Source organism: Myotis lucifugus, unplaced genomic scaffold (assembly GCF_000147115.1).
Source record: "Myotis lucifugus unplaced genomic scaffold, Myoluc2.0 scaffold_202, whole genome shotgun sequence".
Lineage (NCBI taxonomy): Eukaryota > Metazoa > Chordata > Mammalia > Chiroptera > Vespertilionidae > Myotis > Myotis lucifugus.
In genome coordinates, this window is record NW_005871250.1 from 1,745,270 (window position 1) to 1,769,294 (window position 24,025).

Sequence of the window (24,025 nt, forward strand, 5' to 3'; positions counted from 1 at the left end):
TTGATTCTGTGCCACACATGGGACAGGGTGACTTTTGAGATTGAGAACTCCTGAATCTAGGGTTTGTGAAACATGTTTTTAGTCACACACTCAGTAGTCTTTTGCCTTTTCAGGATGTGATCAAGCAACAGTCTTGGTCAGTATTAGAACTCAGCCCCTTTCATTTTTCTTGAAAATGTTATACCTTCTGTTTTGTTTACTTTTGAAAGTATTCAAGTTACAAAGTGTAATTCTTTCCTATAATTTATGCTTTTGTTCAGTTTAACTCAAATATCCTTTACGTCAATTACATACTTTTTTCTGCTAGTTTTGCAATGCAGAGGAGAGATACAAGAAAGACTAATTAATAGCTTTTAAATACTGCTTGCATTGTTGATGTTATTACTTCTTGTTTGAAATATTGACATTAAAATTACTATCACAGTTTCATTCTTCTTTAGAATCTTATTTTGTGCTTTTAGGTCAGTGCTGATCTGGGGTTAAGCAGTTCCACCAGAAATCCTTTAGTGGGCACTTAAAACTGGACTCATCGCCCTAACCGGTTTGGCTCAGTGGATAGAGCGTCGGCCTGCGGACTGAAAGGTCCCAGGTTCGATTCCGGTCAAGGGCATGTACCTAGGTTGCATGTACATCCCCAGTAGGGGGTGTGCAGGAGGCAGTTGGTTGATGTTTCTAACTCTCTGTAAAAAAAAAACCAAAACAAAACAATAAAATATATTTAAAAAAACTGGACTCATCCAACGGCCTACAGCTCTTCTGAGTGCATAGGAACAGCCGCTGGATGGGGAAGGGTGGGTATTTCCTGCTTGATTCATCAATGTCTGTCCTGTGACCCGAGACCTGGATTTAAGCAAATATCCTTTGTGGACACAACTTGTCAATCATTCATTTTTAGAGACCTTGGCAATAGTTCTGGCAACTTTCTCACTTAACATTTGAAGAGCAAAGTAGATCCAGAGATAAGAACATAATAAACTGTTGACTGTTCATTTCAGCACTGCTCCCAGGACTCCTTTCATATAAGTCAAGGCATTGGAAGTCACTTTTCACTGTTAATCTCACTACTATATGCTAAAATCTCAGCAGTTGTACTATTATCCTGCCACATGTTCCATAGATTTGGAATTGAAATATCCCACAAACAGAAGTGACCATTTCTGTAGATAATGAACAATTTTCTAGGATCATTGACTAAAAAATCCATTTCTTTTGTCCCAAACCATAATCAGTTAGATAATATTATTTGCATGAAGAGCATAGAACTGGGGCCCATAAGGCCAGAGGGACTGATGTAAGGAACATGAGCTTAAAAAAACATATACTTGAATTTGTATTTCTGATTTATACCCACTTTAGGTAAGCTCAGAAAATTACTTTTCCTCTCCTGGCTTCAGGATTCCCCCATATTAAATATGCTGTATAAATCATCTCTAATTTTCTTCTAGCTCTGTCAGTCTAGGATTTTATCATCCTAAAATGTTTTATCAACCTTTTCCTGATTGAGATTGTCTTTATCACTACATACCATATTTTAGCTGATAAAAAAGAAATTAATTAGTAGAAAGCACAATGCTAATTACAACAATATATTTCACAGTATATTTTTATGGTCTCATGCTGCATTTGCATTCCTTTTTAGCCTTAGCATTTGTTCATATTTCTGAAAAATACCTCATGAGTCTAGCCTTCCTGGGGGTGGGAGGGTACATTTTATAAGTTCTATGTTCATGTATCTAGCTTGTTTCCAACTATTGGTGTCAGCAATTTTTATTGATTTTTTAGAGAGAGGAAAGAGAAAGAGAGAGAGAGAGAGAGAGAGAGAGAGAGAGAGATATGCAAGAGCCAAACATCAATCAGCTGCCTCCTACACACCCTCTACTTGTGATTGAGCTGCAACCTGGACATGTGCCCTGACTGGGAATCGACCCAGCAACCTTTTGGTGCAAGGGACAATACTCAACTATATGAGCCACACTGGCCAGGGCACCAGCAATTTTTAATTTGTACCAGGGAGGGAAGGCAAAAATTCTCTAAATTCTTTGAGAAATAATGGTTCTCCCCTATTCTTGTAGGTTTTATGTCAATAGGCCAGAACTGGGAATATCTGTCCTAAATTTCCTTTTAAAATTAAAAATATATATATATATTTTATTGATTTTAGAGAGGAAGGGAAAGGGAGAGATAGCAACATCAATAATAAGAGAGAATCACTGATCAACTGCCTCCTGCATGCCCCACCCTGGGGATCGAGCCTGAGACCCAAGGCATATGCCTCGATGGGGAATCGAACTGTGACCTCTTGGTTCATAGGTTGACAGTCAACCACTGAGCCATGCCCTGACCAGCCTCCTTTTACAATTATTATCTTAGGTTCACTGAAAAACTTTTAATAATATGTTGCTCCATGCCAGGTATTGTACTAGGCACCAGGGATATAAACAAGAATATCAAACTGTCTCTTTGCATAAAGGAGTCATAGGTCAGTGAAAGGATAGACTTGTAAATAAGCAATTACAAAACAGTGACATCTGGTAATATAGGTGTAAGGACAGCATGTTATAGGACCATATCAAAGGAATAACTAATTCACATTCTGAGGAAAAAAAGGTTATGGAAAGTTTCCAAAGACCACCTGCACCTTGCCTGAGGTGAGAACAAACTAGTCTAGAGTTTGGAGAAATGGACCTTGTGAAATAGAAGAAAAAATGGGAGAAGGATCAGTGATGGATAAAGAGGATATGTTAGGAAGAGGAAACATGTAAGAACAAGTTCAAGATAATTACTCAAGGTATAAGAGATAGAAAGCAATGCAAGAGTTAAAGCTAAAGAGGTGAACAGAAGCCTTGTATGTCAAGAGTTTGGAGTTCATCTTGGGAGCTAGAGAAGCCACTTAAGGGTTTTAAGTATAATATCATCAAATTTGGATTTCAGGTCATTATTCTGCCTAGAGAGGAGAATGCAATGGAAGGGCCAAGACTGAAGCAGGAAGATCATTTTTAAAGCTGTTGTGGTCAATCATGAAAGGGTGATGTTGACTTGGAGCAAGTTTACCAGATTTGGTGATGAACTCTATGGAAGATAAAAGAGAGGTGGGAAGACAATGACTAGATTTCAGGTTTGTCTCATTTTGCTTTGCTCTACTGCAGTGCAGCTGCCTTGTAGGAATTTTCCAAGAGTCTAAATTGGGGAATGAAAGGATCTGTGTTTTGAAGAGGTCATTTGGAGATGAAACAAACAAAAAGAGTTGTAAAAGATGGAGACATTCAAATCTGTTTGGCCACTGAAGAGAAAAAAGATCTAAAATTTTAAAAGAAGAAAAACCAGCTAAAATGCAAGGAATCTACAGGCTTGAAACATATTTACAAGCACTGTAACAGCCTGGCTTGATGGAAGGCAGGATATCAGAATAATGCAGAAGGACCTCTATGGTCAAAAAAATTCCAATGAGGATGACAAATAGTTTGATTTATTTACCTGAAACTGATCTTCAATAGACAAAGCTTTTTCTCTGTTCTCTCTTCATGCTTGAAGAATGATTTACAGTCACATATTATTGAGATAGAACTTTAATTTCAATACCGGAAAAGAAAAGGGATCTACCTGTGTGCCAAGATGGTATTAGGAAAAAAACAGATGTCTTATTATATAATTTTTTCTATTTGGAAAACAGGTATCACCCGTCATTGGTAAAGGCCACAGGAAGAGTTATTTGAGGACACATTCACTTCATTTACTATGAGCTATGTGTGTAACATAGGAGACTGGCCTTGGTCAAAGTCACCCAAGAAGGTCAGAAAGAGTATTGAATTGGGGTACAAATGTGAATCTTGCCAATTGCTTTTCTCAGTTTCAAGCTCACATTAAGTATTTAGAAATGTCAACATTTATTAGCTCCTATTATCATTATCAAAGAATGAGAAGTGTGGCTGGTATTTAATAGTATAGAAAAGAGCAAAAAGATGACAATTAAGATACAAAAAAGAAGGAAAGAGAGAGATTCCTACTGCTTACTGGTTTACAGCCCACAGGTCAAACTGGGCCCACCACCAATTTTGTAAATACAGTTTTATTGGATACACCATGTATATTTATTTACATAATGTAAATTCATTTCCTTTTTTTCAAAAAATCCTCATTGAGGATATTTTTCCATTGATTTTTAGAGAGAGAAAGAGAGAGAAATATCCAAACACATTGATTGGTTGCCTTCTGCAAGCAGGGCCAGGGAGGAGCCTGCAACCGAGGTACATGTCCATATCCACTGAGTCAAACTGGCTAGGGCTTAATTTCTTTTCTAAAAAAATATATTTTATTGATTTTTGATTTTTTACAAGGAAGAAGGAAGAGGGAGAGAGAGTTAGAAACATCAATGAGAGAGAAACATTGATCAGCTGCCTCCTCCAACTGGGATTGTGCCTGCACCAAGGTAGTTTTAATATATATATTTTTCAATTATTATTTTCTTCTATTTTTTGTATTTTGTTTTTTACTTTTCTTCTTATACACTCATTCTCTTTCTATCCCCTCTAAACTGAATCGTGGCCATTTCCTCATTCATTCAATTCCTTGACCTTACCTTCTGGATATAAGCTCTGCCTTTTTAGATTCAGCTTCTCTCCTTCTTTTCTGGGTGGTTGTTGTTTGTATTTTTTGGATTAGTTGTTGGTTTTTTTGAGTTTTATCCCCATATACAATATTTTCCCCCTTCTTTATTCTTCTTTTTCTTTTCTCTATTACCGTTTTTCCTTTTCTCAATATCACTTTTGCACTATTTTCTCTCCCCTAATTCTCTTTGCTATGGTGGTCATCTTTATTTGGGGTTATCATGAATACATTTTCATTTTGTGCCCTGTGTTGTGTTTTGTCGAGTTGTATTTTGTACCTTTAAGTCAACGTGGTAGAGAGTGAGCCACATAACCAAACATCCTGAGAGGAGTGAAAATGGGGAGAGAAAGAAACAGCCCCCATATGAAAGAAAAGGAGGAAGCACTGGGAAAGGAAGTAAATGAAATGGAGGCAAGCAATTTGTCAGAAAGAATTCAGAGGAATGGTAATAAGGATGCTGAAAAGGATGGAAGACAAATTCAACTACATGTGTAAGAACCAAGAGGAAATGAAGAAGAACCAAAAAAAATGAAGAATGAAATAGCTGCAATAAGGAACACAATAGAAAGCATCAACAGTAGACTAGAAGAAGTTGAGGAACGCATCAGTGAGCTACAAGACAAGGTAGGAAAAAATACCCAAACAGAGCAACAACTGAAAAAAAAAACACTTAAAAAACAGGAGAGCCTAAAGGAGCTTCGGGACAACACAAAACGAAACAACATCCACATAATAGGGGTGCCAGAAGGAGAGAAAACTGAGCAAGGAATAGAAAACCTGTTTGAAGAAATAATGACAGAAAACTTTCCTGATATTAGGAAGAAAAAACCCACAAGTCCAAGAAACTCACAGAGGCCCAAACAAGATTAACCCAAAAAGACCAACACCAAGACACATTATAATTAAATTGGCAAACACCAACGACAAAGTAAGAATCTTAAAGGATGACAGAGAGAGACAGAAAGATAACTATAAGGGATCTCCCATCAGACTATCAACTGATTTCTCAATAGAAACATATCAGGCCAGAAGGGAAAGGAATGAAATATACAAAGTCATGTAAAGCAAGGGTCTGAATCCAAGAATACTATACCCAGAAAAGCTATCATTCAAAATTGAAGGTGAAATCAGGAGCTTCACAGACAAAAAAAAATCTAAAGGAGTTTATTACCACCAAACCAGCAATGTAAGAAATGCTAAAGGGACTTCTGTAAAAAGAAGAAATAGGAAGGGAAGAAGGAACACAGGCATAAAGAATAAAAATGGTGACAAACAAGTAACTATCAATAATAACTTTAAATGTAAATGGATTAAATTCCCCAATCAAAAGATATAGGGTAGCTGAATGGAAGAGAAAACATGACTATTAAACAATTATTGGGCTACCAAAGAAATGAAGGAAGAAATAAAAAGCATTCTGGTAACAAACGACAATGAAAACACAACAATCCAAAATCTATGGGACACAGTGAAAGCAGCCTGGAGAGGGAAGTTCATAGCTCTACAGGCCCACCTCAAAAAACAAGAAAAAGTGGTAATAAATTATGTAACCCAATGACTCAAAGAATTAGAAAGACAGCAACAAGAAAAGCCCAGAGTAACCAGAAGAAAGGAAATAATAAAGATCAGAGTGGAAATAAACTACATAGAGACCAAAAAACAAAAACAAAAACAAAACAATACAAAAGGTCAACCAACCAAGAGCTGGTTCTTTGAAATGATAAACAAGATTGATGAACCTCTAGCCAGGCTCACTAAGAAGCAAAGAGAGAGGACCCAAATAAACAAAATCAGAAATGAAAGAAGTGAAGTAACAACTGATTCCACAGAAACACAAAGGATTACGAAAAAATACTTTGAGCAACTCTATTCCAACAAACTGGACAACCTAGATGAAATGGACATATTCTTAGAAAAATACAAGCTCCCAAAACTCAATCAGAAAGAATACAAAAACCTGAACAGGGCAATAACTACTGAAGAAATTGAAGTAGCAATAAAAAATCTTCCAGCAAACAAAATCCCTGGTACAGACGGCTTTACAGGGGAGTTCTACCAAGTATTCAAAGAATTAAAACCTATCCTCAGACTATTCCAAAAATTTCAAGAGGAAGGCACACTTCCAAGCTCTTTCTATGAAGCCAGTATTACCCTAATTCTAAAACCAGATAAAGACACCACAAAAAAAGAGAATTAAAGGTCAATATCCTTGGTGAACATAGATGCTAAAATCCTCAACAAAATTCTTGCAAATCAGATCCAGCATTACATTAGAAAGTTCATACACCATGACCAAGTGGGATTTATTCCAGGGATGCAAGGATGGTACAATATCTGCAAATAAATAAATGTGATACATCACATAAACAAATTGAGAGAAAGAAACCACAGTCATATCAATTGATGCGGAAAAAGCATTTGACAAAATCCAACACCCTTTCTTGATAAAAACTCTCAGCAAAGTGGGAATAGAGGGATCATACCTCAACATAATAAAAGCCTTGTATGACAAACCTACAACCAATATCATAGTCAATGGGCAAAAACTAAATCCATTTCCCCTAAGAACAGTAATAAGACAGGGATGCCCACTTTCACCACTCTTGTTTGATACAGTACTGGAAGTGCTAGCCATAGTGATCAGACAAAAAGAAGAAATAAAAGGCATCCAAATTGGAAAAGAAGAAGTAAAACTGTCCTTATTTGCAGATGACATGATACAGTATATAGAAAACCTCAAAGACTCCATCAAAAAACTACTAGACTTAATAAATGAATTTGGCAATGTAGCAGGATACAAAATTAACACCCAGAAATCTATGGTCTTTTTATATACCAATAATTAACTCATAGAAAGAGAAGAAGAAAAGAAAAGGAAAGAAAAGAAGAGAAAAGGAGAGAAAAGAAATCATATTTACCACTGCACCAAAAAAAGTAAGATACCTAGGAACAAAGTTAACTAAGGAGGTAAAAGACATGTACTCAGAAAACTACAGAACATTGAAAAAAAGAGATAGAGGAAGATATAACCAAATGGAAGAAGCTACAATGTTCATGGATTAGTAGACTCAACATCATTAAAATATTCATACTACCTGAAGCAATCTACAGATTCAATGAAATCCCCATTAAAATACCAACAGCATATTTCAAAGATCTAGAACAAACTCTCCAAAAATTCATCTGGAATAAAAAAAGATCCTGAATAGCCACAGCAATCCTGAGGAAGAAGAACAAAGTTGAAGGGATCACAATACCAGATATCAAGCTATATTACAAAGCCACGGTTCTCAAAACTGCCTGGTACTGGCACAAGAACAGACACATAGACCAATGGAACAGAACAGAGAACCCAGAAATCAACCCAAGCCATTATGCTCAATTAATATTTGACAAAGAGGCAAGAGCATACAATGTAGTCAACACAGTGCTGGAAAATTTGGTCAGATACATGCAAAAAATTAAAACTAGATCACCATACACAAAAACAAATTCAAAATGGCTAAAGGACTTAAACCTAAGATGGGAAACTATAAAAATCCTACAATACCCCATAAGCAGCAAAATATCAGACATATGTAGTATCAATATCTTTACCAATACAGTTCCTAGGGCAATGAAGACTAAGGAGAAAATAAATAAATGGGACTACATCAAAATGAAAAGCTTCTGCACAGCAATAGAAACCATCAACAAAACAACAAGAAAGACCACTGCATGGGAGAACATATTTGTCAATGCTATTACAGATAAGGGTTTAATCTCCAAATTTTACAGAGTATTCATGCAACTCAACAAAAGGAAGGTAAACAATCCAATCAAAAAATGGGCAAAGGACCTAAATAGATACTTCTTGAAAGAGGACATACAGAAGGCCCAGAGACATATGAAAACATGTTCAAAGTCACTAATCATCTGAGAAATGCAAATCAAAACAACAATGAGATACTATCTCATACCTGTCAGAATGGCTATCATCAAGAAATCAACAAACGACAAGTGCTGGCGAGAATGTGGAGAAAAATGAACCCTTGTGCACTGCTGGTGGGAATGCAGACTGGTGCAACCACTGTGTAAAGCAGTATGGAGCTTCCTCAAAAAATTAAAAATGGAAATCCCATTTGACCAGTAACCCCACTTCTAGGAATATATCCCAAGAAACCAGAAACACCAATCAGAAAGGATATATGTACCCCTATATTCATCGCAGCACAATTTACCATAGCTAAGATTTAGAAACAGCCTAAGTGCCATCAGCAGATGAGTAGATTAAAAAACTGTGGTACATCTACACAATGGAATTCTAAGCTGCTATAAAAAAGAAGGAACTTTTACCATTTGCAACAGCATGGATGGACCTGGAGAGCATTATGCAAGCGAAATAAGCCAGTTGGAGAAAGATAAATATCACATGATCTCACTCATATGTGGAATATAATGATCAACATAAACTGATGAACAAAAATAGATCCAGAGACAAATGGCAGGGGAGGGGGGCTTTGAGATCAACCGAAGGACTTGTATGCACGCATATTAGTATAACCAATGGACACAGACAATGGGGTGGAGGGGGCTTGTTCTCGGGTATGGGATGGGGACGTTGAAGGAGGTCAATTGGGGAAAAAGGAGACATATGTAATACTTTAAACAATTTAAATATATATATATATAATTAAAATTAATTTTACCCTTTTGGTTTACAGCTATGAGAAAATTTGAAATGATATATGTGACTCATATTTCTATTGGACAGTGCTGCTCTAGAGACATACATACATTGGGAACTCTCATTTCCTGTCTTCTCCCAGAATATGCAACCAAGGCCCTGATATAGACATTCATTGTCAAGAGGCAACAAGATTAGATGTGAAAAATTACTGGTTTGTGTCACTGAATGAGGCCTATTCACTAAGAGGTAATTATACTATTCACAGAAATAGAGATGTCAGATAGGGGAGCTGGTAAAGGTGAGGTTGATTCATAGTTGGTTGACTTTATATAGCTGCTGGCTGCCTGGGAGCCCATACCTCCCCACCTCTGTTTCCAACTGTGACAACAACTTGAATCAGAAAAAAAGTGAGCAATTTCTGTTCACCAATGGGCTTAGCCAGACAAAAGGGTAGAGTTTATTCAACTTCTGTAAAAAACAATTTCCTATTTGTCAGGCAGTGGCAAAGAAATCCCGAAAAGGGTGTTCTGCTGGGTTTACTTTTATTGAACAAGTAATTGGACAGACAGCATTGTGATCAGGGGTCTGCAGAGCACAGACTGGGTGGGGATGTCTCTGTGCCCTCTGATCGCAGAATCTAGGAGGAAAGAGATGGAGAAGACTGGAAGTCAGTGAGTCCATTCCCCCAACAGTCTCTATTGTTTTCTACAGTAAATAAGACGAGCTCTGAAGAATTCTTTGTATATACAGATGGTGAAGGTAGGCAATTCAGAATCAAGATATAAATGGTCCCTCATGGCTTTCACCAATCCTCACATCATTTGACCTAGAAGAGAAGATGGGGAGGTTAGATGGAAGAAATTCAGAGATGTTGTAGAAATGAGGGTTGTACATTTATAGCTGTACCATAATCAAAGAAATCCATAGATTCCTGCACTCTATCAAGGACTCACAATTTAAAATCACTTTCACATTTTATTCAATTGACTCAATGAGCCTTTATTGAGCACCTAGTACAAACTCCCTGTTGAGGTGGATGCAGAAATAAAGTCTACTCTCTATTACATGTGACCCTCATGCAAAGAGATAGGTGTTATTAACATTATTTCACAGAGGAGGAAACTGAGCTTCAGAGAAGTTTAGTGACTTCCCAAAGTCTCACATTTGGTCAGAACTTAAATCCAATTCCTCTAACACTAATGTTTTACTCACTGTTTGTCTTAGGCCATGAGAATACAACCAGCTAATCTTCCTTGTCTGATGCATCCAATATTCATATACTCTTTAAATCAACATTTAAAACATTAAATCAACACAAATTTTTTTAAAAGGGGGCAAGTGCCTCAGGGAATCTTCCATATAACTATACATTACCACCTAGAGCCCTAGTAGCACTATCATTCCAAACTCAAACCTCCATTTAAAATTTCACATTGAAATTAAAATTGTGAGACTTCCTTTGGTTTGAAAAATCTCAAGCTATGGTCTTGCTAAATCCTTGAAAATCTTTGTCATTAAATTGAGACGCATTGCTTATTCACCACAGAAAATAGTATTGGTATTTTCCTTAACATAGTAATTTCCTTCCAAAGTAGCTAATTTTTATTTAATTGAGATAATGCCTTCTCCAGAGTCCCAGGTGCTTAGAATCTCCTGAACTTAAAGGATGGTGGCAGAACATAAGAAGTAAAGTTAGAAGATCTACATTGGACTCAAGACATAATACTGAATAACCCTGATAAATTGCAGGATTCATGCATGATGATTTTCTATAAAATGGGAAAGATAATGATCTCTGCCCTAATTACAGGGCCATTGTGAATGTAACTCTAAAGGGTTACATTCATGTTAGCAGTTACTGTATAATAGAAAGTCCTTATTAGATAGTGAGCAAAAGTATGGGTTCCAGGAACTTCAATCTATTTTTCCAGAAAAGCCTTTTATTCCATTCTTGGGAGTCCAGGTTCTCTTAGATTATCTTCTGCCCAGGAACAATGGTCAGGCAATAGGTTCCAACTTCTTGGATATGAATCCAGAGTAGTTATCAGAGCAATGCTGAGCCATGACCCACCCATACCACCTTGGTGATTCCAAAATCACAGCACTGAATCATAGAGGGAACTGAAATCACACCCAGGATACCTTTTGTTCTAACGACTTGATCCATCAGCTAACATCATAAATAATTCCTGTCATTAATAATGCCTGATATATACCTCTGGTGGAAAGAATACACCCAAAAATGAAAGGAGGGAACTCCCTTACAAACCTTTTGTGCTTAGCCTGGCAAGATTCTTCATTATTTGAACAAATACGTGTTATCGTATGCTCCTATGGCAACTTCCCCCTAAAGCAGTTTTTGTCAAGTTGTTTAAATGAGAAGGTGTGCCTAAGGTGTAGCCTATAAAATTTATATAAAGATTATTTCTCCCTTCCTGTTCTAGAATATATGTGACCAGGTGTGTTTGTGAGATTGGGGGACAGTATGTCCGTCAATAAAATGAGGGGCAAATCACTAAGAGTTTATATGTAACAAGAGAGCCAACACAATATGGGGAGTGGAGCAAAAATTAAAACCCTCTCTTTATAGACATGTAAAGACCCAGAGTAGACAGATGACTTTCTCAAGCCCAAATAAGAAATTAAAATGTCCTGATTTCAGCCCATGCTCCACCTATTCTACCTGCCTTCCAGCTGTTAGTATGAAAGCAGAAACAGCTTATAGCTCCTGTTTTTCCAGTTTCCCATATCAAGCATCACTGAGTAGTTCTTTTGAGTATGGTCTCATGTAGTGTTACTTAAGATTCTCAAATGTGGCCGAACAGTTTCCAACTCCATATTGCCAAAGCTGGCTATGGAAGGGAGTAAAATAACAATGTGGATAAAAATAAATAATTATTTATTCATTAAATATTGTTTATTTTCATTAATTTTTTTGTGAATATCAAATATAAACCTATTAAGAGAGAATTCACTAAAGTGATTAAAAATAAGCACGGCGCCAGGGTATGTTTCTCTAAATTCATACTTTGGTCTCTTAGGCATAATAATAATAGTGATAATAACAATAAATGCCATGAATTTGTAGACACTGTGCCAAATGCTTAAAAGTCAGCACTTCTTGAATACTTTCAGTAACTCAGTAAGATCTTTCGTTTCAATCAGTGATTTTAACCTTTTTCATCTCATGGCACACATAAACTAATTAGTAAAATTCTGCAGCATACTAAAATATATATCTTTTGCTAATCTGACAAAAATTTAGGTATAATTTTGATTCTTGCATACCGGATGGCCATTGTGGTGTTGGCTGTTGTCATTTTTTGATTTGACAATCTAAAGGAAAAGAGGTCAGTGCCCCTGAATACATAGTCAAGTGTTGCATGTTTTAAAAATTCTTCTGCCACAGTAGCTGAAAATTGCTGGTTTAAATATTTATGTGATTTGCAAAAGGTCTCATATATGAAGACCATCAAAAACTGGAATTTGAGTCCGTATTTATCTGGTAACAAAAAAAATTTATCTTATTTGAATATTCTCAGTTCCCCTTCCCCCAAGTTACATATCATCTTGCTAAAGGAAGAGATTCCTCAAATGAAAGCACCAGGGAGAATGTCAAACTCAATAATGTGTGTCAAAACATCCTTGTAAGACTTTAAATGAAAAGGTCAACTTTTCATTAGGGAAGATCATTTAATACAATGTAAAATGCAAGGATATGGGGGTTACAGAGAAATGGTTTAAATCCAGTTCTGTTGCTATCTGACCTCTTTTGGTCTCTGTCTCATTTTTTATTGTAGACCACATAAAAGAAAACCTACTCTGTGAAATTGTTGTTAGGAACATCACTACTAAAAAAATCTATTAAGGATCCCAGGAAACATTTTTAAATGTTAACCACTACATTATTATTCCCACATATTTCAGCAATTACTTAATTATCTTCATCAACTGGCTCTAAAAACCGCAATCATGGATGCCAATGTACTTACAGATGCTGGCACGCTGAGAGGTGTTGTTTTTGGGGTGCTATTCTTCTCACACGGCCCTTCGCTGCGTATGCGTGTATTAGTTTGGCGTATTCTAAAACAGAACAGAGTAATTTTCAGAGATGGGGAAAGGAAAACAACAAGGATTAATGTGGGTGATATTTGAGCATCAAACCCAAACTGAAATCAGGGGCAGGTCCTGGGATCTGCATTCAGCTTTTCTAGTAGGCATCATCACGTTTAGTCTCTCTCTTCTCACTTAGCTCCAGCTTTTTTTTCCCACCCCTGGATCTATTCTGTCACATTTCAATCACAATATACTCAGAGTTGTTGAATTTTAGAAATACACTTAGAGATCATTTAGTCCAAAAGCCATTATTTTACAGATGGGGAAATGGGATCCCAGAGAGAAATTAGACTTTATTGAATACTGATAATGTGACTTGGGGATTATAAAATATATTTCATATAAATGTATTTATATAAACATATAAAATAGATAGAGGATGTAGATATATAAATATATTTTATAAAGTATAACAAGACTTAATCATATAGTCGGTATTTTAGAATTAGAAAGACTTAAAGGATATGACTTTTAAGGCCTCTTAAGAAATATTACATATCAAATATCTACTGGTGATGGGAAATTTACTGTCTAACAAGACAGTTCATTTTGTCTTTGGGCATTCTCAGGTTGAAACTGCTTCCCTCTAGATTACTCTAAGACAACAGAAACCAATACTGTTTCGTTTTGCCTGGGATAGCCTAAATTTTCTCTTCATAATATATACTCCCAGTTTCTATTATCTTTAGCTAAACAATCCTTCCTGAAACATGCTTTTATTAATATTTTTATCATTGGTATTTCTCACTATAAAGTTCCTTGAAATAGAAATCCACTTGTTATGGGTTTATATAGTTAATAGAATGTTTGAAGAACATTGGCTACATTTACAGTAAAGAGAAACTGAAGAATTTCTGGGCTAAAGATAAGTCATTATATAGTAACAAATTCCTGAATGGTTGTATTCATCCCTTAAACAGAGATTCCTTAATTCTTAAAACTCTGTAAGACCCATGGATGGACTTCAAGAGATCAATGTGTCCATAGATGATATGCATAAAAATTGTTAATGTCACATCATTTTCTTTTCTCTTCTGAAAAGTGCTAACTCTCTTCATATTATCAAAGGAATTTTTGACCTCCAATTTTTAAAGGAAGTACTGCCTGGCATATAACAGCAGTGTAGCAGAAAGAAAACTGTATTATCCCCAAAGCAACAAGGTTAAAATCCTGTCTGATCTGCTTCCTAGCTATGTGACTTTAAACAAATTACCTGTACTCTCTGAGCTTCAGATTCATGCTCTGTACAATGAAGCTATCACCACTCCATGACAGGTAGTGAGGATTCAGAGAGGGGTGAATGTGAAAGTGCCTAGTCTGCAGATGTGAGATCATATAAAGCTCTTATATTCAGATTTTATTCTAAGTATATGAAGTGTAGAGTAGATTTTTCTTTTATGAGTTATCTGACTTAAAAGAACATAAATGTAATTTCAAATATTTCTCTATAATTGAAAAGCAGGATATCAGGCCCATCCTCCTATTCTGGACCTTGCTTATAGTGTCCTGAGAAGGACAGAATACCCATAGATTGTCATGTAAATCTGGAAAAGTGAGGGGAAAAAGTTAACATTTATCACCATGCTCTCATTTAAAGCTAGTCAAATGGAGGCTGGGAAAAGGTTAGGAATATGGATGGAGGTGAGGGTCAGATAGCAATTGAGCAGAAAAACAATAACAAAGCTACCTCCAATATATGCAGTCTTAAAGCAAATCCTTTGTATTTAATTTAAAATAATAATTCTTTGCAGTAGCCCTGTAAAGTCAGTTGACTCAAAGAACTGTTTCCTCTTCTCCAATGAAGCAGCTGAATCTCATAATGATGAGATGCACAGATAGTTACAAATCTTGAAAGCCAAAGCCGACACCAGGTCTGCCATCTGCTCCAGTGAGCTTTCTTTTGCATGATAACACTTCCTGCTCCAAGAAGAAGATTTAGGGAGGATGGGAAATCTGTGACTATCAGGTAGTCATAGGCCCATTAGTGATTATAGGCTGGGCTAACTCTGCACTTGATCTTAGCCAAAAGGCCGAGAAGCGATAAGGGCTAACTCTGTTTAGCAATGATTTTCAACTTTTTCTCTTAGACAAACGATGGGTGACTCCTGTAAGTATACATGAGCTTATAGAGATTTTCTCTAATTGTTGTAACCCCATCACTTTTTCCCTTTCTCTTTCACTCAGTAAAATATATAACCAATTTCAATAAAGGGATAACATCAATTCTCCTTTATTTTAGATGATGATGATCACAAAATGTGATTTGAACTGCAATGATTAGTCATCTGGTTGCAGCACACCTCAAATTGCTATCCATTCACTGCCGTGGGAAACACTATAGACAAGAGCTTCTAGACTAGAAGATATGATGGTGAGACTTGTATACTTACAGGTTTTCATGACAGAGCATGCATGGATTGTTGTATGTCTGGTCATCATCACCACAGACAGGCTGTAAATTCTTTGGGCAAAGGTAACCCATCTTGGGCAATACTCTATAGTGTTTGCACATCTCAGAATCCTGAACAAGCAAAACATAAATCAGATTTGCTTTGCTCCATGGCACGCAAGAGGGATGAGCTGGGGAAAGTCCCCTTGATTTCCTCCATCACATTTGAATACATGACTAGTAAAGAAGCTGTCACATAGGTCAAACAACTCACATTATTTATTTCGTACCATTATCACATAAATTTAACCTCCCGGATTTGGCTTCTTTAGACTAGGGAGGATAAGTAACTAAATCAAGACATAAGGAAGAACAAAGCTACAAGAAAGCCAAAACTCTACGTGATACTGGACGCAAATAAATGAGACATATCCATAGTAAGGATTCTAGGATGGTAATCATGCAAAAAATAATATTATTTTATCTTAAATGAAGGCACTGGTTATATGCAATCTAGGAAGGAAAATACTAATCAGAGGCAAATACTAGTTAATTGCATGGGCTACTGAGTCCCAGCTCTGCCACTAAACTGGAGGAAAGGTTTACCTCACTTCTCTGAGCCTTCGTTTCTCATCTGAACAGCATGAATAATAATAGCTCTTGTCTCATATTGGTGTTTTGGGGATCAAATCTGATAATGCATTTAAACGCATGCATAACACAGTGTTTGGCACACAATAAGGGCTCAGTATATGATAATTGTCAGTATATCTCCCGAAGTTAAAGATATATCTTTCATGTAGAAGAGGGAACATATTTGTTCTTTGTAGTCTTTTAGAAGTGTGATTTCAATAATAACTTTATTAATTCAAGAAAATAGGACCAAAGGAAAAATCAAACTTAAAAATAGAATTATAGAAGACTTAAATACGACTGTGTCAGTAATTACATTAAATAATAGTAAGAATAAACACTCCAGTTAAAGAACAGAGATTATCATACTGGGAAAACAAAAAGACTCAACTATATAATATTTATAAGAAGTATAAATATATTATATTAAATAAATATTTCTATTTCAACCAATAGGTAAAATTAAAAGGATGGAAAATATATAAACGCAAACATTCATTATACAAAAGCTAGATAGATAGCTATATTAGTGTCACATAAGTAGAATTTAGGATAAAAAGTATTAGCAAAGATAAAGAAGATAATTTCTAATGATAAAATAATAGTTTCATTAATAACAGTCCCAAATATGCATGTACCTAAAATATAGTTTCAAAATATATATGGTAAAAATTGTCTAAAAGTAGAAATAGGTAACTTTATAAACATAAAAGGAAATATTAAAATACTTCTTTCAGTAATTGATAGCATAGCCAAAAAAAATAAGATATATAGAGTATTTGAAAAACAAAATTACCCAGTTTAACTTAAGTGATATTCATGGATATCTATATCCAACAACTACAGACTACACATTCTTTTCAAGTACATATGAAATTATTATCAAATACACCTTTTACTGGGCTGTTAAACAAGTGTAAATACATTTCAAAGAATTAAAGTCATAAAATGTAAGTTTATGATCACAGTGGGATAATACTGATAATAAATGTGACAGTGATAAGGTCTCTAGGTAAACAGAAATTAAATAACACGCTTTTATATAACTTATGACTCAAAGTAATCAGACTATAGAAATGCTGTGAAGTGAATGATATTGAAAGTATAGACTAACAAGTCATAACAGTTCTTGCATTGAGTTAAGGGAAAGTTATAAGTCCTATTTTTCTTGAATTAATAAAGTCATCATTGACAAAATGGGTAAAAGGACTGGAGGCTGTACTGAATCAGCCCTTCCCCGGCCTTTCTATGGAAATGAGATCTACAGGGGGCCAGTGGCAACACCCCCCCCACTAATATGCAAATTAAATTAATAAGTAGCTTTCCTGAAAGAGTCATTCTTACCAGAGAAGATTTGGGGGAATCTGGGCTGTCTTCTTCACTGGAAGATCTAGGTTGGGATGGCCTTTCTTGAAGTCTTGCCCTTTCCAAAGCTTCTTTTTGACTAAAAAAGAAAATAAAAAGTAATTTAAAGATATGTCTACAAAAATTAGCTCCTATAACTTCCAGTGGGAAGTTAAGCAATTCTAATAAAATAGGATGAAACCATAGAATATTCTGTTCAAAGCACAGAACATAGAGAGTGACCAGGGTGACATGTTAAGGAAAGTACAGCAGGGCTCTGGGTTAGAGCTCTTATCACGTAACAGATGTGTGACCTTAGACACATTGCTTAAATTCCTTGAGCTTAGATTTTCTAGAACATAAAAAAAGGTAGTATTGGTAATTCCTTCCTCAAAAAAAAAATTCTACAAAGAGCTAAATGAATACTGATGATGATGATGGTGATAATTGTGATCATTGTTACCATTATCTATCACGCACATTGGTCCCCAAATATGGTTGTCCATCAGAATAACTTAGAAACCCTTTCTCAAAAACAAATTCCTTAGCCTTAGAGATTGACTTTATATATTTGGAGGCATAAATATATATTTATATATATTTCTCTTTTGAGTCTGATCTAATTTGGAACAAAACTCTGAAATAATTTCTTGTAATTATGATCCTGAGAGATGCAAAAAACTTTGACAGCTAGTAAATATAATGGTTAGATCTTACATCTGGATTTCCTGTCTCCAAATCCAAGCATTCTTCCTCCTATATCAGGTGTTGTCAAATTAAGGGTCTTGAATCTAAAAACGTAGTTTAAGGACCTCAAGGTTCATGAGCCCATATTTATTTAAACAGCAGTTTCTACAAATACAGTTCCTCCACATGCTGAAGGGGTCAGAGGGTACCCTTACTCACAAGACAGTTCTGCACATGTAGCACTTGTTCTTATACAACTTTCCATCAGCACCACGCACAGGGTCATTCTCCCGAGTGCAAAGGAGCTCGTCATTCCTTAGGTACCCCCGGAAGTTAGCACACTCGTCCTGGAAAATGAGAAAGAAGTGAACGTGGCCGTTTCCCTTTAGCTTGGTGGCTTTCTCACACCGGGTTTGAGGAGGTCCTCTCTTGGCTCTGGGCTCAGACTCACTGCACTTATCCTGGCAATGGAGGCCAAGGAATGCCCAGACTTTCCATTCTCTGTTCCTTTCTGAACCTCTTTGCACTGGTCCTGCAAATGCAAGGAAACATAAAACAATGCTTGATAGACCTTCTGGTCTCTCATGTCCTCTCCTTCCATCCTTCCTTTCCCCTATTTTCCACATGAGGTGTACCCTTGGCCAAAGGGCATTCTCATAGGAATTTAATTCTACAAATGGGATTGGTTATCACTGTTAAAGGGCTGAATGGCGATGTCTTCTTCGGAGTCTTGAAAAGCAAACAAGAAAAGGCAGCATCATGCATGCACGCTATTGATTTGCTGATGCTGAGAAAATCATCTGGAGAAAACAGAAAGAAGAAATCAAGGACAAAGGGGGAGGCTTTGCGATTAGATAGTATTACCTGCGCTGTTAAATCAATGTCAGCAAGCCACCTGAAGCCTCCTTTCACATTTAGTGTCAGAGGTAAGCATGCAGGGAAGGAGGAAAAGGATTTCACCCTTTATTTTTCAACCCACATTTCTCCCAAGATAAGAGACTAAAGTAATGACACACTGTAGGAGAATTCTCTACAAAACTGAGAAAAACATGAAACCTCTGAGCCAGAAAAAAAATCTTATTATGCCCAAAGTGACAATATGGGCAAAATCAACTTTCTTTGAGGTAAAACATTAGCATCTTCATTATCCCAACACTGGAGTAGAATTCAAGATCTGAGGATGAAAAGTAAAATAGTTTTCTTCATATTTTTTAAGAAATAACCTTTTTATCATTTGAAGTTTTGTTGTGTGATTTTTCTTCATCATTCTTTTTTCTGTCACTAGCTTCTCGGTCACTGCAGAATAAAAAAGGATAGGGTAGTTTTTCCAGGATTATTATTGAATTTTTTAAACCAAGTATTTCTCCAGTTCTAAACAATAACAAATTTAAGAGTTTTCTCATGTTTCAAAAATATCTAAAATACTTTTTGTTTGTTTGTTTTTTACTAATGAGTTCTGCTTATTGGAATTTTCACAATTTATGGCAATGCTTTCAACTTTCCTCAATCCAATTACTATGCTGTCAGAATCACATGATCCTCTTAGGCCATTACTCTTTTCCCCTAGAAGAATCTATTTATGGGTTTCATATAGAGAGTTGCTTCATTTCTCCTTTTTACTTTTCTAATTAAAACACAACTAAACTCTTCAGTATTAATTGTTCATTATATAGTTTTAGTGCTTAAAGTTTATAAACATGTTTAATATTATCTCCTCAAATGCCTATAAAAACTGTATTGGGAAATTATTGTTCCCTTCACATACAGGAGGAGCTGAGGCTCTGTAAAGTGAATTGGCCTGTCCCACGTTACTTAGCTGATAAGCTTCCTCTTTGAAAGCCAATAATTTGGGCACAATCCACTAGCTCTCCCTCCTATCCCACATGCTCCAGGTATAATTACGCTGCTCAACATCAAAATGAATGTCTTGTGAAAGTGCTCTGGAAACTTATTGTCCTCTTCTCAAGTGAGGAGCTGTTATATTTGTCACATGTGATTCTAAGTGCCTAAAGTTTTAACTTAGGAACTGGTTGGGTTTCTTTGGCTATCAGGCACAACACATCAAACTGATCAATAAACCTCCTCACGTACAAGATGCTCTGACACATTGCACACTTGTTGACGTGCATCTTCCCATATGGACCTCGGACGGGGTCGTTTTCTCTGGTGCAGATGAGCTTTCCATCTCTCAACATGCTCCGGAATTCACGGCACTGGTCCTGCCAAAAGGAGCAAAGCAAGATGTTAATAGTCTGGTCTGAAGAACTGAAAACAGAATTTGTTGGTAAAGTCTAAACTCAAAACACTTGAGGGAGGAAAATATCTAGAGAAAATGAAATTTTAGAAATGGAACATGTTTTAAAGACACTTTCTTCAATATATGCGCAGGAAGTTAGGGTCCTCTCCACAATATCCCTCTCAAATAACTGTCTTTCCTCAATGGAATTTGCTTTCTAAAGCAGCCCATACCATTTTTATGCAGTTTTCTATTAGGCTGAGCCCAAAACCTGTCTCTCTACAACTGTACCTATTACTCCACACAGAAAAAATAACCCCAAAATGAACTAAAAGATGCTCTTTGGGCAAAACATACTAAAAATATAAACTTTTAGCTTTGTTCCTCAATAACAAAAAAGTTAATCAAATCTGCATTATATTCCAGGTACTTTGTTGGGTGCTCTGATGGATTTCCTTTAGTTGTCATAAAAACCCTACACAATAAATGGCATTATTCCCATTTTACAGATGAGAAAAGTAAGGCTTGGAGAGAAAAAATAATTAAAGTCAATGCTGGATTTGTGATCAAAAACTTGCTCACAACCACATTGTTTTCCTTTTCTTCACTGCTTTACCTGGCAGAAAATGAAACTCCTATATATCTGTGAGAAGATGAAACTATTTTGTTCCTGAAAAGAAGCCAATGGAACTGGGTCCACAGGATCTTGCCTCTGTTGAAACATCTACAGAAGTTTTGGACATCTATAGAAGTTTTTCTTGAACTTCTGTTAAGCGCAAAGAGCCAAAGTAGATATATGGAAAGATTACCTTACAAATACTGCTAGTAATTTAGATTACAGTTATCTTTCTTTCTTTAAATTGTGATGTCCATAGACAACTCTAGACCTGCTTTTGCTGAACATTTAAAAATTTTTCTGGAATTCAATATTTGATTAACATATTAAATGCTTCACAGCTATCATTTTTAAAAGCTACTAGAATGATTTCCCTTTCCAAGTGCCCAGCATACCAATACATATATGTTTATGATAGCATTCATCTTCTGTATTGCAACCTTTGCTTTATGGGTGCAATGTCTGGATCTTCCATTTATTATCTGTCTGTAGTTACCTTCTCTGAGTTTTTCTGAACTGTAAAACTGGAAAAATACCAGCCACTACATAGATTTGGGGTTGGTTTAAACATGATAATGCAAATGCTTTGTAAAGCTTATTTCACTTTGCTTATTCCACAGCTCCCTTTTTGCCACACACAATATCTGGACATTTTCTATATATACATACAGAGAGAGAATTTTTTGTTTGCTATTCTTAAAATTGGTAATAAATAATTGAAAAAATTGACCAGGATTACAAGTAGAATAAATGGCCAGTAGATACCATTGAAGTTGTACAATAAAGCCTTTTCGCAAAACCATTCATTTACCAAAATGCATAGCAGATATTCCCAACATATTTTTAAAATGATAACTACTATTAAGTTTCATTTTGTTTAATCAGTATAGACAATGAAAAGTTGCCTCATTAATGGGAAAACCTTCCTGGGGAAATTTTACTCTTCTAATTGGAGCTCATAAATGGGTTAGCAGAGAGGGAGCTGTGTCATATATTATGTAGGTGTTGTAAAGCATTGACATCATGTGTTAAAGTACAAAACTGAACACAAGATGGCACTGTAATGCCAAGTCAAGAATTTATCATCATGAGCTCCAATGATACATGCTTTCTTATTTGTTACTTGGTTATTTTGTTTTTGTTTTAAAACTTCAGAAAAGAAATTTACTTGTAAGCAACAATAGTTTGACAACTGTCACTGGCCCTACAGATTGCCGTAATTGCATCAGAGGTGCTCTTAGGGCATTGATGAGCGTGCTATTTCTTTGCACGACATGGCCATGTTTTTCTTGTTTACCATTATTATAGTTATAATGACTACAACAGAGTAAGACATTTCATAAATATTTGTTGGATAAATTAACCATACAAACAACCATCCAGATTTAAGTATTAACATATATTACCTGTTTTTCATTGCTCCTTTCTGACGTGTTTTGCCTGTCATTGTCTTCTTTCTTTTTTCTTTCAGCTGCTTCCCTTTCCCTAGAAGAAAAGAATGGAAAGAAACATTTCAACCAAAGTGAACAACCACCTCATTAATTACTAGATCTGTCTTTAAAAATGTGTCATTTTCTCAAATTGATGAGAAATGATCATTATATTTTAAGACTCACAATTAAAGGCCCATTTTTTTAACTTAAATTCTTTATTGTTTTAAGTATTTGATAAGTCTCCTTTTCCCTCATTGACCTCTCCCCAGCCGCCCCCACCCCCAGCACATGCTCTCATCCTCTCTCCCTCGTCTGTGTCCATTGGTTGTGCTCATATGCATGCATACAAGTCCTTTGGTTGATCTCTTACCCCCTCCCTTCTCACCTCCCCACCCCTGTCTTCCCTCATAGGTAGGACAGTCTGTTTGATGCTTCCATTACTCTGGTTCTATTTTAAAGGCCCATTTTAAAAAAAAATACTCACAGTTTTTCCTTACACATTGCACACTTATTGCCATGTGTCTTGCCATCTGAATCACGGACAGGATCACTTTCTCGGGTGCAGAGAAGTTGTCCATTTATCATTTGGCCTCTAAATTCATCACAGGGATCCTGAAAAGAAGGGAAGACTACATTAGGAATGACTGTTTTCATACAGTATTTGATTGGGCTTTGAAATCTGAAGATTTGGGCGGCTCTCTCTATGGAGCATGCCCATGCCTTTCCCTTCCCCTCAGGCATGTTTTCCTTGCTTCTCTCTTTCTCCTAAGTTCCAATGGCCTTTCTTTTGCCTCTGGAACTTGTTCCCTGAGCCCATGCAGCTCTGCTGGCTCACTTCTTCCATGGCTCACTTCTCTTACCTCTATGACTTTCTAAATAAACTCTTGCTTGTATTTGGGAGGAGGAGGGGGGGGAGAGGAGGAGGAGGAGGAGGAGGAGGAGAAAGAGGAGGAGGAGGAGGAGGAGGAGGAGGAGGAGGAGGAGGAGGAGGAGGAGAAGAGGAAGAAGAAGAAGAAAAAGAAGAAGAAGAAGAGGAAGAGGAAGAGGAAGAGGAAGAGGAAGAAGAAGAAGAAGAAGAAGAAGAAGAAGAAGAAGAAGAAGAAGAAGAAGAAGAAGAAGAAGAAGAAGAAGAACTGAAGATTTTGACTCAAATTTACTAGGCTATTGAGAGAATTAATAACTACTATGTATAAAGTGCTTGCAAGGATAAGACTGAAGATTCCATTGATGTTAATTCCACACTGAACAGTGCAGTGATATTACATATGATGGCTCTGATCTAGGGCAGATCTAGGTG

General features: G+C 36.2%; 1 protein-coding gene across 4 annotated transcripts in view; it reads right to left on the reverse strand.

The window, feature by feature from the left end:
- Positions 1 to 9,799: 9,799 nt before the first annotated feature.
- SPINK5 (serine peptidase inhibitor, Kazal type 5) overlaps positions 9,800 to 24,025 on the reverse strand; it is a 68,935-nt gene continuing 54,709 nt past the window's right edge. For 2 of the 4 annotated variants that reach the window (XM_014463232.2, XM_006097448.3), the window contains 10 exons: positions 23,213 to 23,340; positions 22,702 to 22,780; positions 20,535 to 20,662; positions 19,667 to 19,739; positions 18,895 to 18,975; positions 18,663 to 18,790; positions 17,757 to 17,856; positions 15,781 to 15,911; positions 13,267 to 13,357; positions 9,800 to 10,100 (listed from right to left, as the gene is read on the reverse strand). In XM_014463232.2, the coding sequence (XP_014318718.1) occupies positions 10,092 to 10,100; positions 13,267 to 13,357; positions 15,781 to 15,911; positions 17,757 to 17,856; positions 18,663 to 18,790; positions 18,895 to 18,975; positions 19,667 to 19,739; positions 20,535 to 20,662; positions 22,702 to 22,780; positions 23,213 to 23,340 (948 nt within the window). In that variant the 3' untranslated portion in view covers positions 9,800 to 10,091. The remainder of the gene's footprint in view (positions 10,101 to 13,266; positions 13,358 to 15,780; positions 15,912 to 17,756; positions 17,857 to 18,662; positions 18,791 to 18,894; positions 18,976 to 19,666; positions 19,740 to 20,534; positions 20,663 to 22,701; positions 22,781 to 23,212; positions 23,341 to 24,025) is intronic. The other 2 variants (XR_002831352.1, XM_014463231.2) reach the window with 2 other exon arrangements.